Source organism: Protopterus annectens, chromosome 13.part0, assembly GCF_019279795.1.
Source record: "Protopterus annectens isolate FY-2018-M chromosome 13.part0, PAN1.0, whole genome shotgun sequence".
Lineage (NCBI taxonomy): Eukaryota > Metazoa > Chordata > Ceratodontiformes > Protopteridae > Protopterus > Protopterus annectens.
In genome coordinates this window covers 17,574,720-17,590,411 of record NC_056747.1, presented here as the reverse complement: position 1 = coordinate 17,590,411, position 15,692 = coordinate 17,574,720, and the positions used below count along the sequence as shown (strand labels likewise).

Sequence of the window (15,692 nt, the reverse complement as noted above, 5' to 3'; positions counted from 1 at the left end):
GCGCTGATGCGCTGAATTTGTTCTGCTGTTCTTAAGCCATGAAAACAAATCTTTTGCTGGGAGGAGGAGAATCTGGCTGTCTGTGGGAGCTCATTTCTACCGCTGTCTTAGTACGTTGTACAGGCAGGAGTTCTCCGACACCTACCTTTCTTTTAGCTTCTCTCCAAGATAAACGCAAAAGAAGAAACGTAGGTGATGTGGCATTCTTCTGTTTCACTTCCTGTATTTGTGTGTGTGTGTGTGTGTGTGTGTTTGTGTGTGTGTTGCAGAGATGCTGAAAATGTCAGCATTTTCAGGAGAAGTGCTTGTTTCACCTTACTGAAGGGGTAACAGTGCTTTTTGACCAAATGTAGGTATCCATGTACAACTACACCTCTGTTAAGTTGGTCTTGTAAATGCATAGGTTTAGACTGGAATGTACCGCTTGGTTTAACTTGGGTTTTCCACATTCTAACTGAGCCTGCGCAATCTCCTTGCAACTTTCTTGCACTGGTTTTCCTGTCTCACACTCTGTATCATCCGGTTTATGTAAGTACTTGTGTTCCTATCCCATGATGCACTGCTGATGTACTACTTTATGCATAATGCTGCGACCCGCTGTTTTATAGTAATAGCCTGCTTGAGGGATCCACTTTGATGTTAACCTTCTGCCATTTGGTTGTGGTTGTTGCGAAGTGAAATCTCTTTAGCAGCCTGCCTTGTAAACAGATGTGAATGTAATATCTGTATGTAGCCGTCATTAATTTTTAACAGTACGTTCTAGATGTACATAGATCGAAACATAAACTTTTTTCCTTTAACAGAAAGTTGATGTCACCAGCAAAGCTGTAGTTGAAGTTTTGACGAAGACCACAGAATACCTGCAGCCAAATCCAGGTAACAGATGTCTTTTGTTTTATCGTTTGCTATGAAGTCCGTCGGAACAGGAAAGTACCGTCTTTCATAATATTCTTGCATGCATAAAATATACCTACTCAGCTTTACGTTCAGTCATTTCTGCTGCTAGTCTTGTTTCTTAAGTTTTGCTAACAATATAGGCCAGTAAGCGGTGTTGCCTTTTAAAGAAATGAAGGATTTATGTTCAGCCATATCTGCCGCTGTGCTTCATATGAATGGAACATTCTTTGGGCACTTCTGAGGAGCGATGGGTAGAGGACCCTTATGCTGCGGAGCTGTTTGTGGTTCATGGAATGGCTTGACTTTGTGAAGTAACATAAGCACAGCACATCCATTGCCATGATGCAAACTTGAAAAAGAAAGCCATTCCTCCTTTATTTCTAGGGAGGGCTACTGGTTCCATTTATTCTGACACTCCCACTTTTGTGTACATCATTGTAAATCGCTGTTAATTTTACAGCCAACAGCCTACCAGAAGACGGCATTATTTGCAGTATGTCTGCTAAAGCATTGCATGTGTTAGATTGACCTGAAAAAGAAAGCTTTATTTTGTGTCTGTACATTGGTTTTTGTACATGACGCTTGCTTATAACTTATTTCGTGAAGTAACTGAAATGTCTAAGATATGTCAATGTATCAAGCCTGGCTAACTCGAATGTGTAAAAATCTGTTAACCACTTTACTGTGTAATATAATTTAATCCTGACTTGTGCTCAGGACTAACTTTAACCTGTGGAACTTGTTTAACTTGCTTACTTATGTAATCTCTGTAAATAATCTGTTTGTAATATGTAATGCTGGTATTATGTAATGCTGTATCTGCTTACCCTTGGAGCTTTTCTCCCCGGGTCTCCGCTGAAAATGGACATGCATCCAGTCTGACTATCCCGGTCAACAAATGTAAAATAAAATAAAAAAATAAATAAAAATCCATTTTGTTTTCAGCCTTTAGGACTTAACCACAAGCTTAAGTCAGCTTTGGAAAAAAATTTCCCAGGTTGCCACTTCTGTCCACTATGCCCGGACTCTCCCGATTCCTTTTGCTGCTCAGGTACCTAACATTGGTAAAAAAAAAACCTCTAGACTCTACAGAGTTTTTGCTTTTTGATTTTTTTTCTTTTGCAGTAGTTTTTCTTCATTCAGGGTCAGTGTTTTCTTGCTTGTGGATAAGTTTTAAGTTATTTTGTTTAGGTTGTAAACCTCATTTTCCTGACCTTCTTTTTATGGTGAATTGTTGCTAGTAGGTGGATAGTTGGTACTCTAGATTTGGCTACTGTTTCTGGTTTTGTTTTTAGTTTGTCTATTGTGGATGTTCTTCATTCCACATTGCTGCAGTCCAAACTATTGGGTAGTCCGCTGTCCAGTCGGCCCGAATACCAAAGTATATGGCTGACGTCGGTCACGGCGCATTAGACTGACGTCAGTACGTCAGGGTACTAATGCGCATGACCGACGCCATATCCTCAGTCTTTTTTGCCGCATGGTCCGATGCAGAAGCAATTTTGCGAGTGCAGGTTGGCGTTCTGAAAGTTTCTGAAGTCAGAGTTTCAGACCGAATCAAAGTTGGCTAAGTACCCCGTTGGGGAATATTTTGGTTTTTTCTTGCCTCAGTATTTAACCGGATGTCAGAAAAAGTGAATAACTGTATTTCTTGTGGGAAACAGATACCTCATAGGGATTACCATACTTTGTGTATACCTTGTTTAGGGCCTGAGCACGACGTTGTTGGATGCCGCTCTTGTGCTAGATTTAACAAACGCACTATTAAGAGAAGGTTAGACTGTGCCAGGTTAGTGTTTGGGAAGCGTTGTAATTATAAAATGCCGTCGGATGCTCCGCCGCCCGCTTCAGCCAAAAAGCGCAAGGACAAAGCAGCGAAGCCTAGGGGAAGAACCGACAGTCCCGGACGTCGGTTCTTTAGAGGGCTCAGTGGAGCCGGAGGTTCTGCCAGGAGTTTCTTTGGAGTCTCAGGGAGAAACTGTATTGTTGCAGGATGTGTCCTCTCAGGAAGTATGCCAGGCTGAAGGGGCTTTTCAGGTGGCTGTTCTTCCTTCTCTTCCTAAGGTGGTTAGGGCCTCGCCTTCTGTTGCCAAGGCTTCTTTAAGAGGCAGGCCTACTTTAGCTTCTGTGGGGGTTTCTCCTAGTGTTTCAGGGTCTTTGCCTAAGAAACATATGCTAAAAATGGCAGAGGATTTGATTACTATGATTAGAGGTTCTATGCCCCCTCCTGATAAGAGGCCTAGGGTGGAACCTGAGTTTGAGAGTTTTGAGCAATGTTCGGAGGCTTCTGAGTCTTCTGCTGAGGACTTGCAGGAGTTTCCTCCTTATTCTGATTCTGATGTGGATGATTCTACTCCTTCAGCTTCGCCTCCTGAGGATTTTTCTTTTTCAGAGACCCTGCATTCCATGAGGGAGCATTTTAAATGGGAAGGTCAAGATTTCTCTTCTGATTCTTTGCCTCCTGCCCCAGTTAAACCGGATAGGTACTATAGGGTGCCTGCAGCCCATAAGTATCTTTTTAAGAGTCCTAGGGCGGACCCAGAAACTGTCTCTCAGGGGCCTAAAGGTGTGAAGGCTTCTGTGGTTAAAAATCCTGTTCCTCCTGATAAAGAGGCAAGGGCTTTGGATAGATGGGGAAAGAAAGTGTACACTTCTTCCACTTTAGCCATGAGGGCGTTGAATTGTCAGTTTCATATGTTAAAATATCAGAATTATCTCCTTTCACAATTGAAGTCTAAGGTGGATGCTCTGGCTGAAGGTATTGAGTGTAAAGAGCTGCAGGATCTAGTTCATGTTTCTGAACAAGTGGGAAAGCATTCTTTGCAGTGTGGTTTTGATGCTGTGCAGGCCTCCTCGAGGGTGGCTGCCACTGGTTCTGTTCTTCGTAGGCATGCCTGGTTGAGAGATCAGAACTTAGCTGAGCATGTTAAGACAAGGATTTTGGATGCTCCTTTACAGTCTGATGTGTTGTTTGGTTCGCCTGTGGAAGCAGTTTTAAAGAAAATGGAGGACAAGGCTAAGTCTATGCAAACTGTTAAGGATTTTTGCAGGTGCAGCCTCCGAGTTTAGTAGAAATTGGCCTACTAAGGGGTGGACTTATCCTGCTTATGATTCCCAGTCTAGGGGTAGGTCTAGACGTGGTAGGGGCAGAGCTCAAGGTTCTTTTAGGCCTAGGACAGGGAGTTCACCTGCTCAGACTTCTGGTGAGGGCAGGGGTCAGTCCTTTCGTAAGCAGACCCAATGACCTGCCTTTTCAGCTGCCAGTACATTCTCGCCTGGCGGCACCTCTAGGAGGAAGACTGTCTCTTTTCAAAGAAAATTGGGATTTAATTACCCAAGACAAATGGGTTCTGGATATCATTCACCACGGTTACAGGTTTTATTTCCATACCTTGCCTCCTTTCAAAGGCATGCCAGACATTCCTCCTCTACAAAGAACAGAGGCTCGCAAACAAATTTCTCTGTTACTCCAAATAGGAGCCATTCAGTCAGTTCCTGTGCCAGAAAGGGGCCTAGGATTTTATTCTCGCCTGTTCCTGGTACCAAAGAAGGGGAACACGTGGAGACCAATTTTGGATTTATCTATCCTCAACACTTATCTGGACATTCCAAAGTTCAAAATGTTGACGTTACAACAGCTTTTACCTCTGCTGGGCAAAGATCACTGGATGGTAACTTTAGATCTCAAGGAAGCTTACCTTCATGTGCCTATAAGACTAAGTTGCAGAAAGTATCTGCGTTTTCGAGCTGGAAATTCTCATTATCAGTTCTCTGCATTGCCCTTTGGCTTATCTACTGCGCCCAGAGTATTCACAAAGGTTCTGGCTCCAGTGATAGCTTACTTCAGGCTAAAAGGAATTCAAATCTATCCTTACTTGGACGACTGCCTGATTCTGGCTCAAGAAAAGGAAGACCTTCTACAGCATTTGGAATATGTCATAGCAGTGCTAAGATGCCTAGGGTATTCTGTGAACGAAATAAAGTCCAGTCTAGTACCCTCTCAAGACATGTGCTTTCTGGGTGTGAGACTGAATACAGCAGCCCAGATGGCCTTTTAACCCCGGACAAACAAAAGAATCTTTCCAGTTACTTCCATCAATTATCTCTTCAGTCCGGGCTGACTGCAAGGACAGTCCTTCAAGCCTTAGGGTTCATGGCATCTTGTATTCTGGTGCTTCCCAATGCCAAACTGCATATGAGGAAGCTACAATGGTATCTCAAAATCTATGGACACAGCACTGCCAGGATTTGGACACTGTCATTCAAATAATACCTTGCATTCAAAAGGAATTTTTGTGGTGGGCTCAGGAATGTCACCTAAACAAGGGACTCTCTGTGACCCGGCCAGAGGCAAGTCAGATTCTAACGACAGATGCCTCAGACATTGCTTGGGGAGCTCATCTAGATGGAAAGTGGATACAAGACAAGTGGCCTGCCAGACTACAGCATCTACATATCAACATGAAAGAGATGTTGGCAGTCCAGTTTGCATTAATGGCTTTCAAGGAGTTACTTCTTCCAGGGCAGGTGTTGATTCTAACAGACAACACAACTGTCATGTGGTACATCAACAAACAAGGGGAACACATTCTTACCCATTGTGCAGGCAATCAATGATTTTATGGGAGACTGCGCTCAGCTTGCAACTAACTCTTCAGGCAAGGTTTCTGCCCCGAGCACAGAACTCCTTAGCAGATGTGTTAAGCAGACAAATCATGGATCCCCACGAGTGGAAACTGGATCTTCATGTATTTCAAAAATTGACAGTGTCATGGGGAACTCCAGACATAGATCTGTTCGCTTCTCCACTAAACCACCAGCTGCCAAAGTTTTGCACGAAGGGATTTCATCACACAGCTTGGAAAGTGGATGCTCTTTCTTTCAGTTGGAAAAATCTTCATGTGTATGCTTTTCCACCTCTGCCTCTTCTCCCAAAGGTGCTTCTAAAGATCAGACAAGACAAGCCAAGGATGATTTTAATAGCTCCAGATTGGCCTCGGCAGCACTGGTACCCATTACTGAGGAGTCTGGTAAGGAAGCCTCCATGGCCTTTACCCTTGATTCCACACCTATTGTCTCAGAGGGACGGTCATCTGCTCAATGTCAAGCTTCAAACTCTTCATCTAACAGCCTGGCATATTCTGTTTTGAAAGACAGCAGGTCTCAACTTCCTCAACAAGTTTTAAATGTGATTTTGGAAGCAAGAAGACCTAGTACAAGGAAAGTGTACGCAGAAAAATGGAAGAGATTTTTATTTTGGACTGCAGCAAAGAATTTGGAGATTTGAGCCTAATTTGAGTGTGGCTCTTCAATATCTTACTGAGTTATTGGACAAAGGTTTGTCTTTCTCTTCCATTAAGATTCATGCTGCAGCAATTTCAGCTCACTATGATTGTGACCCACCATTGTTTTCACATCCTTTGTTCAAGCAATTTCTTAGGGGGGCAAAGAATATAAGACCCCACGTAGAGCTCCTACTCCTGCTTGGGATCTCAATTTTGTGTTGGAGAAACTTACTCTACAACCTTTTGAGCCTGCAGCTACTGCTGACCTGAAATACTTGTCTTGGAAGACTGCTTTTTTGTTGGCCATTACTTCTGCAAGAAGGGTTTCTGAGTTACAGGCCCTTATGGCGGTTGAGCCTTTTGATTTTCATAAGGATAGGGTATCATTACGTACTAATCCTTCCTTTATGCCTAAGGTGGTTTCTAGTGTGGCTTTAAACCAAACTATTCATTTGCCTACTTTTTATGCAGATCCCCAAAATAAAGGGGAAAAGATTTTGCACACTTTAGATGTACACAGGCAATTGCGTTACTATTTAAGCAGGACTAAGGATTTTAGACAGTCTCAGCAGTTGTTTGTTTCTTTTGCTTTGAGTTCGCAGGGCAAGCCTGTGTCAAAACAAACTATTTCTAGGTGGATTGGGTTTTGCATTGCATTTTGTTATTCCCATCATGGCAAAGAGATTCCAGCGGGGATAAGGCCTCATTCCACTAGGGCTACTGCCACTTCAACAGCATTTCTAAGGGGGGTGGCAACTAAGGATATTCTGGAGGCAGCTACTTGGAGTTCAGTGCATACTTTCTCTAAGCATTACCACCTTCCTCTCTACTCTAAGTCTAGGGCTGGTTTTGCCACAGCTATTTTGCAAGGCATGTTATCAGCTCCTGCTTCCTTATGATTTGCCAGCCTCCCTTACCTCTGCTTTGGGATTCTACCCAATAGTTAGGACTGCAGCAATGTGGAATGAAGAACATAGTACAGTTTTGTACCTACCATAAATGTAGATGTTCGAGGATCCACATTGCTGCAGTCCAATTTACCCTCCCTCCTTCCCCTCTGTGTTTAGGAGTGGTTGTGTAGGTGAGATTATATTCTGGTACCTTTGTATATATTGTATATCTTTTTGGTGCAGGTATGTTTGGTGTGTTTTGGTTTTGGCCCTGTCTTTTTAGGGTCTTCTGACATCTGGGGCAAGAAAAGACTGAGGATATGACGTCGGTCATGCGCATTAGTACCCTGACGTACTGACGTCACTCTAATGCGCCGTGACCGACGTCAGCCATATACTTTGGTATTCGGGCCGACTGGACAGCGGACTACCCAATAGTTAGGACTGCAGCAATGTGGATCCTCGAACATCTACATTTATGGTAGGTACAAAACTGTACTTTTCCTCTTTTTAACCACAGAGAACACTGAATTAGAAAGTGCAATTTGCTGTAACAGAAGTCTTCCCCCAAGAACTCCATACCTTATGCTTGACTTGTTTTGTATTTGGGCATTTAGATACAGAATGCAGTATTTGTGCTAGTTTTGATAAGTGGACATTTTGAGACCATGATTATTTTAAAATGATTGTTGGGTGAAGACAGGCCAGGGGAAGGGGACCCTTCTACATCTTTGAGTTTCAGCAACCCAAGTGTAAATGTTCCAGAAGTAAGGATGGTTCTGGTAGGTCTTGTTCTGAGTTTCCTACTGATAAAAACAAAGTAATGAGCAAAGAAAATATTTTTCTTTGGACAAAGGTATTTTCACTTGTGATTTTTGATAACTGAGCCAGTGTTCCTTGTTAAAGACCTGTGCAATCAATGTTCTCCCATTAATTTGTTATTGTTGACTGCAATCAATGTTCTCCCATTAATTTGTTATTGTTGACTGCAACTGTTCCAAAATGTTTGAGGCATTGATGCAAACCTAGGTGTTTCAGCTTTATCCCATCCTCCTTTGCTTCCAGGGTAGATGGTCGTGATTTGGCCTATTCCTGTTTGGTTCTTGTTTCACTGTCAATTGAGCAGAAAGTTGGTTGCCCCCAGCCTTAGTTGTTGCTGACACTGACAGATGCCTTGGTGCCATCTGTCTCCCTCCCTGACATCCAGAACACAAAAGTTTGTGTATTTGACATCGGTCTTGCCTTTGCCAGCTGTTCCAGCACCAGTACCTGTGGTGTCAGTAGTCCCTTTAGCAAAATGTCTGACAAATTCGTTTGGTGCTGCTTTATGTAGCACTGTTGTTTGCCTTTGACCTTTCAGTGCGGAGAGCCTTGATACAAGGGCTGTTGGATCCCTTCCCTGCGATGCAGTTACTGTTGGCCTAGGAACAGATGTCCTTAATCTCTGCAGGCTTTCTGGAGTCCATTCTGACACATGGTTTGTGCCCTTCAGTACAAGGGGCTGCATTGTGGCTGCTACCCAAGTTGCTGTCTTTGTTCTGCTTCATTCTGAGTCTTCAGGTGCTTTAGGATCAGATGACCTTCTGAAACCTCACAGCCAGAAGTCTGGTTCTGCAAACAATTCTTAGTTCTTGGTCAATTTTCCGGTGAGGAGTCTGGTGAAATGCCAATGCAAGCAAAAGCATCTTTCCTGTTCTGTCTGGTGTTCCCTGCCCAGGCAATGGGAATGAGTGAGCTTCCCCTCTCGATGACTTACAGTTTGAAGAAATTCTTGAATTTATATGAAAGTAGAGACTGTGGACATTTTCACACTTCATCCCCAGCACACATTCTTAGAGACTTTCTACTGTTCTGTTGCAACTTCTTAAATTTTCTTTGCTATCTGCAAGGCTTGGAAAGACCCTTACCAGTGGTGGCCTCAGTTGGTGCTGTTAACAGACATTTCTTCATTGTGGCTGCTGTAATATTGTGGTTTGCTTGCAGCTAAATTTTTTGGGGATAAGTACCTCATTGGAGCCCTTCCTCTAGCTTTTCCGTGAAAAGTGTTATCCATGTGTAGCTTGTTTTTGTCAGGGAAGGGAAAGGAGTATTTGGAAGACAGATAGTAGGAACCCTCACACAGCTTGTATTTTCTGCCTTAGGGAGAGTCCTCATGTCCAGTTCTGTGACACTTGCTTATCATTGGCTCCCAAAACAGTCATAAGTAGGCTCAATTCCTTAAAACTGTTTTTTTGAAAACCATTGTCTTAAGGTATTAGAGCTCATGACCATGGCTGTTGAATCCTCTTGCACAGATCTCCCCTTTTAGTAATTTTTCTTTTAACTGAAGAGGTTTCTAAAGAAACTGAGTCATACACCCCTTTGCTGTGGTCTCAGACGGACAGTTCTGCTATGTACATGTTCTTTGCATTTCACTGTTGCAGTCATCACATTTGGGCTATTCCTGCCAGGGTACCCCTTGGCTGGCCCGAATACCAGAGACTTGGTATTTCTGCGTCAGTTGCTGTCGCTTGAGGACTGACGTCGGGTAGTCAGTAGTATAAAATAAGGTAGCTGACACCATTACATCAGTCTTTTTTGCCGTGGAGCCCGAAGCAGAAGCAGTTCGCATAAGTGCCAGTCGGCCGCTACCTGAGTTTTTGTCTACCGAATTGAAGTTGAAGTCTTCTAAAGCTAAGTACCTTGTTGGGGATCCTTTTTTTTTTGCACTAACTGATGTTAGAAAAAGTGAATTGTCTCGCCTGTGGAAAGCAAATACCACACCGAGACTTCCAGTCTTACTGTGTCACTTGTTTAGGCCCAGACCACAACGTACCCCATTGTCGCTTCTGTGCTTTGTTCACCGCCAGAACTATCCATCGTCTGGCCCTTACTGTGAACAGATATTTTCGCTTACAGTCTTCGAATTCCGATATGGCTTCGGTAAGCCATCCGACAGCAGATGATCTAAAAAAACCTAAAGATAAAGACAGAGACAGACCGCACAGGTTCAAACCTACAGACGCTTTCTTTAAGCTAGGCATCAGTTCTCTGGTACTCAGTGAGGCGCTTTTGCAGCCCCTGATGCCCGCTTCTGTTGATTTGCAGGCTGCTACCTAGACCCTTTTAGAGTCCAGTATGCAGCAAAACTCTTCTTTGACTAAGGATCCTGCGGTCGTCTGTACCTTGGATGGGTCTGGAGCCGCTGAGCAGGCTCCGGCTTCCGAGAAAGTCCTTTGCACTACTGAATCCCGACACAAACAGTCTTTTTTCGCGACTAATGTTTATTTAAAAAATGACAGTTTCTTAGGCCCAGGGTACGAACCACACCCAAGAAACAGATGACCCACTCTCAAGCACCTGCCACCTTGCCTCAGTCTCAAATGCTTAAAATGACGGAAGACCTTATCGTGCTTATCAGGGGAAGCCAAGCTACCCCCTCCAAAAGAAGAGAGATCTGTCCCCTGTAGTTTTATCTGAACAAGAGTTAGATGAAATCTGATGCATCTGAATATAAAGACATGCAACCCCTCTCCACTTATGAGGATTCTGATGTAGAGGATTCCATTCCTTCAGCCTCTTCCCCCAGAGAATTTTTCCTTTGGGAAACCCTGCATACTTTAAGGGACCATTTCCAGTGGGAGAGTCAGGACTACCCTCAGTCCAAGAAAGACTCAGGGAATTTCTAGATCTTCCACAGCAAAGACCCTTGGCCATCCCCCCAATCCTGGATGTTGTGCAGGATGTTTCTCTCGAATCCAGCTGGACTCCTGATGCCCTTCCTCCAGCTCCCAGAAAATCAGGCCGGTACTACTTGAGTCTCTGACTCACACAAATATCTTTTTAAAAATCCTGCAGCTGATCCTGAGGTCATTTCCCAAGGGCCAAAAGGGATTAAAGCAACCTCTGCTAAACATCCCACCCCCTCAGACGGATTCCCGAGCATTGAACAGGCACTAAATTGTCAGTTCCATATGCTGAAATTTCAGCAGTATACTTTGGAACTCCTTAAACAAAAGTCTTCCTTTCCTGGTTGGGCAGAATCTGAAGATTTACAAGAGTTAATGCATTCTGTAAGTCAAGTAACTAAACACACCTTGCACTACAGTTTTGACGCCCTAGAAGCTTCTTGCAGGGCAGCAGTCACTTAAGGAACAGCCCCTGCCAGACCACGTCAAATCTAAATTGTTGGATGCCCCCTTGCACAAAACTTATTTGGCCCTAAGGCAGAAGAATTATTAAAAAAAAGATGGACGAAAAAGCAAAATCTATGCCAGCAGGTAAGGATTTCTTGCAGGTCCAGCTCCCTAGGTTCAGCAGGCATTGTCCCTCCAAACACTGGTCCTTTCCTGCTCCCAGTAAACCAGCCCAGCCTAGGCATCATGGAAACATACCCCCAGACAGCAGCCACAAGGAATGCAGAGATGTCCTTCAAGGATGCATCTGCAGTCCTTACAAATGGGTTGTCCTGTCATCAGGCAGCCCTTTGGTCGGCCGGATTCCAAAGTCTGGGTCTGGCCTTGGCTGGTGTCGCACTTCACCCGATGTCATAGCTGCAGTTATTCGGGTATAAAGGCATCAGCCGACGCCATTTTCCTCAGTCTTTCTTGCCGCGTGGCACCCGAAGCAGAAGCTGTTCGCAAGTGCCGGTCGGTCAGAACCAGAGATTACTACTACCGAATACTTCTACTACTAAAAGCTAAGTACCCCGTTGGGGACTCTTTCTTGCCTCAGCCGATGTCAGAAAAAGTGAATAACTGTTTAACTTGTGGGAAACAAATACCTCATAAAGATTTCCACTCTTACTGCTTACCTTGTTTAGGCCCAGACCACGACGTAGCTGCTTGTCTAGCCTGTGCTTCTTTTAACCGACGGACGCTTAGACGTCGGTCGGAATTTGCTGAGGAGTTTTTCGGCTCCGATTTTGCTTACATTATGCCGTCGGATCCTCCGACTATGCAAATATCTAAAAAGTGCAAGGAAAAGGACCGACACTCGCGGTCCGCGGTTTCGGCCGAAACCGCGGTTAAGCCAACCGTGAGTGTCTCGGTTTCGGCTGAAACCGAGCAAGCGGTTCTTCCTTCAGCCGAAAACTTACCTCCTACCGAGGCCCCTTCCAACCTGGTGGAATCGGCTTCGGAAATCCCTCCTGCTCTTGCAGTTTCTCAGGAATTATCTGACACTATTCCCTTGGATATTTCAACCCCTGCACGTGGAGCTGCTAGGCCACCTGCAACCATGTCCATTAAGGCCTTTGCCAGGGCTAAAGCAGCTAAAACTACTAAATCTGTGCCTGCTAAGACCCCCTCTCACAGGCCTAGCTCTAGTTCACAAATGCTTAGTCTAGCAGAGGATCTCATTTCTTTAATCCGGGGATCCCAACCTCACCCAGACAGGGCCTCTCAACCACCTCCAGAGAAGAGGCCTAGAGCAGAGCCCCCTGAGCCAGTTTCTACAGATGATTCCTCTGATGACTCATAATACAGACCCTCCAGAGGCTCCTTTCTCCCCTTATGAAGATTCTGATGCTGAAGAGTCCATTCCTTCTGCCTCTCCGCCTGAGGAATTTTCCTTTGGGGAAACCTTGCATGCTATGAGGGAACAATTTCAGTAGCAGGGCCAGGATTTTTCAGACTCTAGAAAAAGGCTTAGAACTTTTCTGCATTTACCACAACATAGGCCTTTAGCCATACCTCCAGTTCTTTCTGTTGTAGATGATGCATTTAATGATGCTTGTACTGCTCCTGATTCACTACCTCCGGCCCCTGCAAAGCCCGATAGGTACTACAGGGTCCCGGACACGCATTACCATTTGTATAAGGCTCCTTTTGCAGATCCCGAGACTATCTCCCAGGGACCTAAGGCTGTAGCAGCTACCTCTGCCAAAAACCCCCTCCCCTCTGAAAGGGAATCCAGGTCCTTAGAGAGATGGGGTAAAAAAGTTTACACTTCTGCTACTCTTTCAGCTAGGGCCTTGAACTGTCAATTCCCCATGATCCAGTATCAAGAATTTATGCTAGATCAGTTAACCAAAAAGCTGTCCACGGATGAACCATTAGACAAAAAATCTGTTCAGGAAATGGTACATAACATACAGCAGGTCAGTAATCATTCCTAAAAATGCGGCTATGATGCACTGGAGGCTTCCTTTAGATCAGCCATGACTGGCACAGTTATCAGAAGGCATGCATGGTTAAAAGAGCAGGCTTTACCAGACCATGTCAAATCAAAACTACTAGATGCTCCCATGGACAAGATCAATTTGTTTGGCTCTCCTGCACAACAGGTGCTGAAGAAGATGGAAGAGAAGGCAAAATTTGTCCAAACAGTGAAAGATTTCTTACAGGACCAACCTCCAAGGTTTAGCAGGAATTGGCCCTCCAAAAATTGGTCCTTTCCAGACTCCTCCAGAGCTCAGAGTGGCAGGAATAGGCGTTCAAGAGGCAGAAGTCAATCCAGGGGTGCCTACAGGGGACGCCAGTGGCAGGGTAACAACCAGCGAGGCGCAGCCACAGCCACCACCACTACTACAGGACAATCACAGTGACTTGGCTCTGGCACCGCCTACCAGGGAACAACTAGAAGCACCCTTAGGCAGGAAGCTAGCTTTATTTTCAGTAAACTGGCATTACATCACAAGAGACAAGTGGATTTTGCAGACAATAGACCAAGGTTACAGGTTTCGCTTCCATACTCTACCAGGGAAGAGAGGAATGCCAAACCTACCTCCAAATCAAAAGGCAGAAGCTCTAAAACAAATAACTCAATTATTAAGGATGAGAGCTGTGGAAAAGGTACCATCTATGGAGCAAAGAAAGGGATTTTACTCCAGACTCTTCCTGGTACCAAGAAAAGAAAGCAAATGGAGACCTATTCTCGACCTGTCCACTTTAAACACATTCCTCATTGTTCCAAAATTCAAAATGCTGACCCTACAGCAGCTTCTTCCCATGCTGGGCAAGGAGTCTTGGCTGGTAACTCTAGATCTCAAGGAGGCATACCTGCACGTCCCCATACGACCAATTTGCAGAAGATACCTCAGATTTCTTGCAGGATCAGAGCATTATCAATTCTCAGCATTGCCCTTTGGCTTATCTACTGCGCCCAGAGTGTTCACGAAATGCCTGGCATCAGTAATTGCTCATTGCAGGCTTCAGGGAATCCAAATCTACCGTTACCTGGACGACTGCCTGATACAAGCGGACAACAAAAACAAGCTAGCAGAAGACTTGAAAAGGGTCATTTACCTACTACAAGCCCTGGGATATACAGTCAATATAAAAAAGTCAAGGCTGATACCATCCCAAAGGATAACCTTTTTGGGTGCAGAGCTGGACACATCGAAACAAATAGCATTCTTAACTGTAGAAAAACAGGAGCAACTCCCTCTCTACTTCTTGGCATTAACAAAGCAGAACCATCTAACAGCAAGAAAAGTCCTGCAAGCCTTGGGTTTCATGGCATCCTGCATAATATTGGTTCCACATGCCAGACTGCATATGAGAAAGTTACAGTGGTACCTAAGGAATTTATGGTCTCAGCACAAGCACAGCCTAGAAACCCAAATACCAATAATTCCATGCCTGAAGCAAGAATTCCAATGGTGGGCTCAGGCCTGTCAATCAAACAAAGGACTGCCCTTCCACAACACTGAACCCAGCCAAAACATCACAACGGACGCCTCAGACCTCGGTTGGGGGGCCCACATGCTGGACAAGTGCATACAAGGTTTATGGACTCAAGACCAGCTGCACCTACACATAAATCAAAAGGAAATGCTGGCAGTAAAACTGGCAATTCAGACATTCAGACCATTTTTTCGACAAGGTCAGCTGTTGATAAGGACAGACAATACCACAGTTATGTGGTACATCAACAAACAAGGAGGCACACATTCGTACCCTCTATGCCGGATGGCAATGGACCTCTGGAATGTGGCCCTGAGCTACAACATTCAGTTACAAGCAATTTTTGTACCAGGAAAAGAAAACATTCTAGCAGACATACTAAGCAGAACTACCACGGATGCCCACGAATGGATGCTGCATCCGGACATCTTCAAAGCCATTACAAGAAAATGGGGACTCCCAGAAATAGACTTATTTGCATCCCCACGCAGTCACCAACTAAAGAAATACTGCACAAGGACGTACCACCCACTTGCTTGGAAGGTGGACTCCCTATCTTTCAGTTGGAAAAACCTGACAGCATATGCATTCCCACCACTTCCTTTGATGCACAAGGTGCTATTGAAGATCAAAGAGGACCACCCAAGGATCATCCTGATAGCTCCAGACTGGCCAAGACAACATTGGTACCCATTACTGAGGAGCATGTCTCGGGAACAAATATGGCACCTACCACTAGTTCCCTTGCTGTTAACACAGAACAACTACAACACCCTGCATCCAAACCTGAAAACACTACAGCTGACTGCCTGGAACATTGCATAAGACCAATTAACTCCAATTTATCCCAAAGGGTTAAAGACATTATCTTGGAGGCTCGCAGACCCTCAACAAGGAAAAATTATTCAGCAAAATGGAAAAGATATCTCATTTGGAGTACTGCAAAAGGAGAAAATGTGTCACTGGTAAACATAGCCAACATCCTGGAATACTTGGCAGAGCTCTTCCACAAA

General features: G+C 44.6%; 1 protein-coding gene across 2 annotated transcripts in view; it reads left to right on the top strand.

Moving 5' to 3' along the window:
- Window positions 1–15,692, top strand: part of SH3GL1 (SH3 domain containing GRB2 like 1, endophilin A2) — a 1,498,857-nt gene that overhangs the window by 611,721 nt on the left and 871,444 nt on the right. For both annotated transcript variants that reach the window (XM_044090588.1, XM_044090589.1), the window contains exon 3: window positions 804–876. In XM_044090588.1, coding sequence (XP_043946523.1) covers window positions 804–876 — 73 coding nt within the window. The remainder of the gene's footprint in view (window positions 1–803; window positions 877–15,692) is intronic.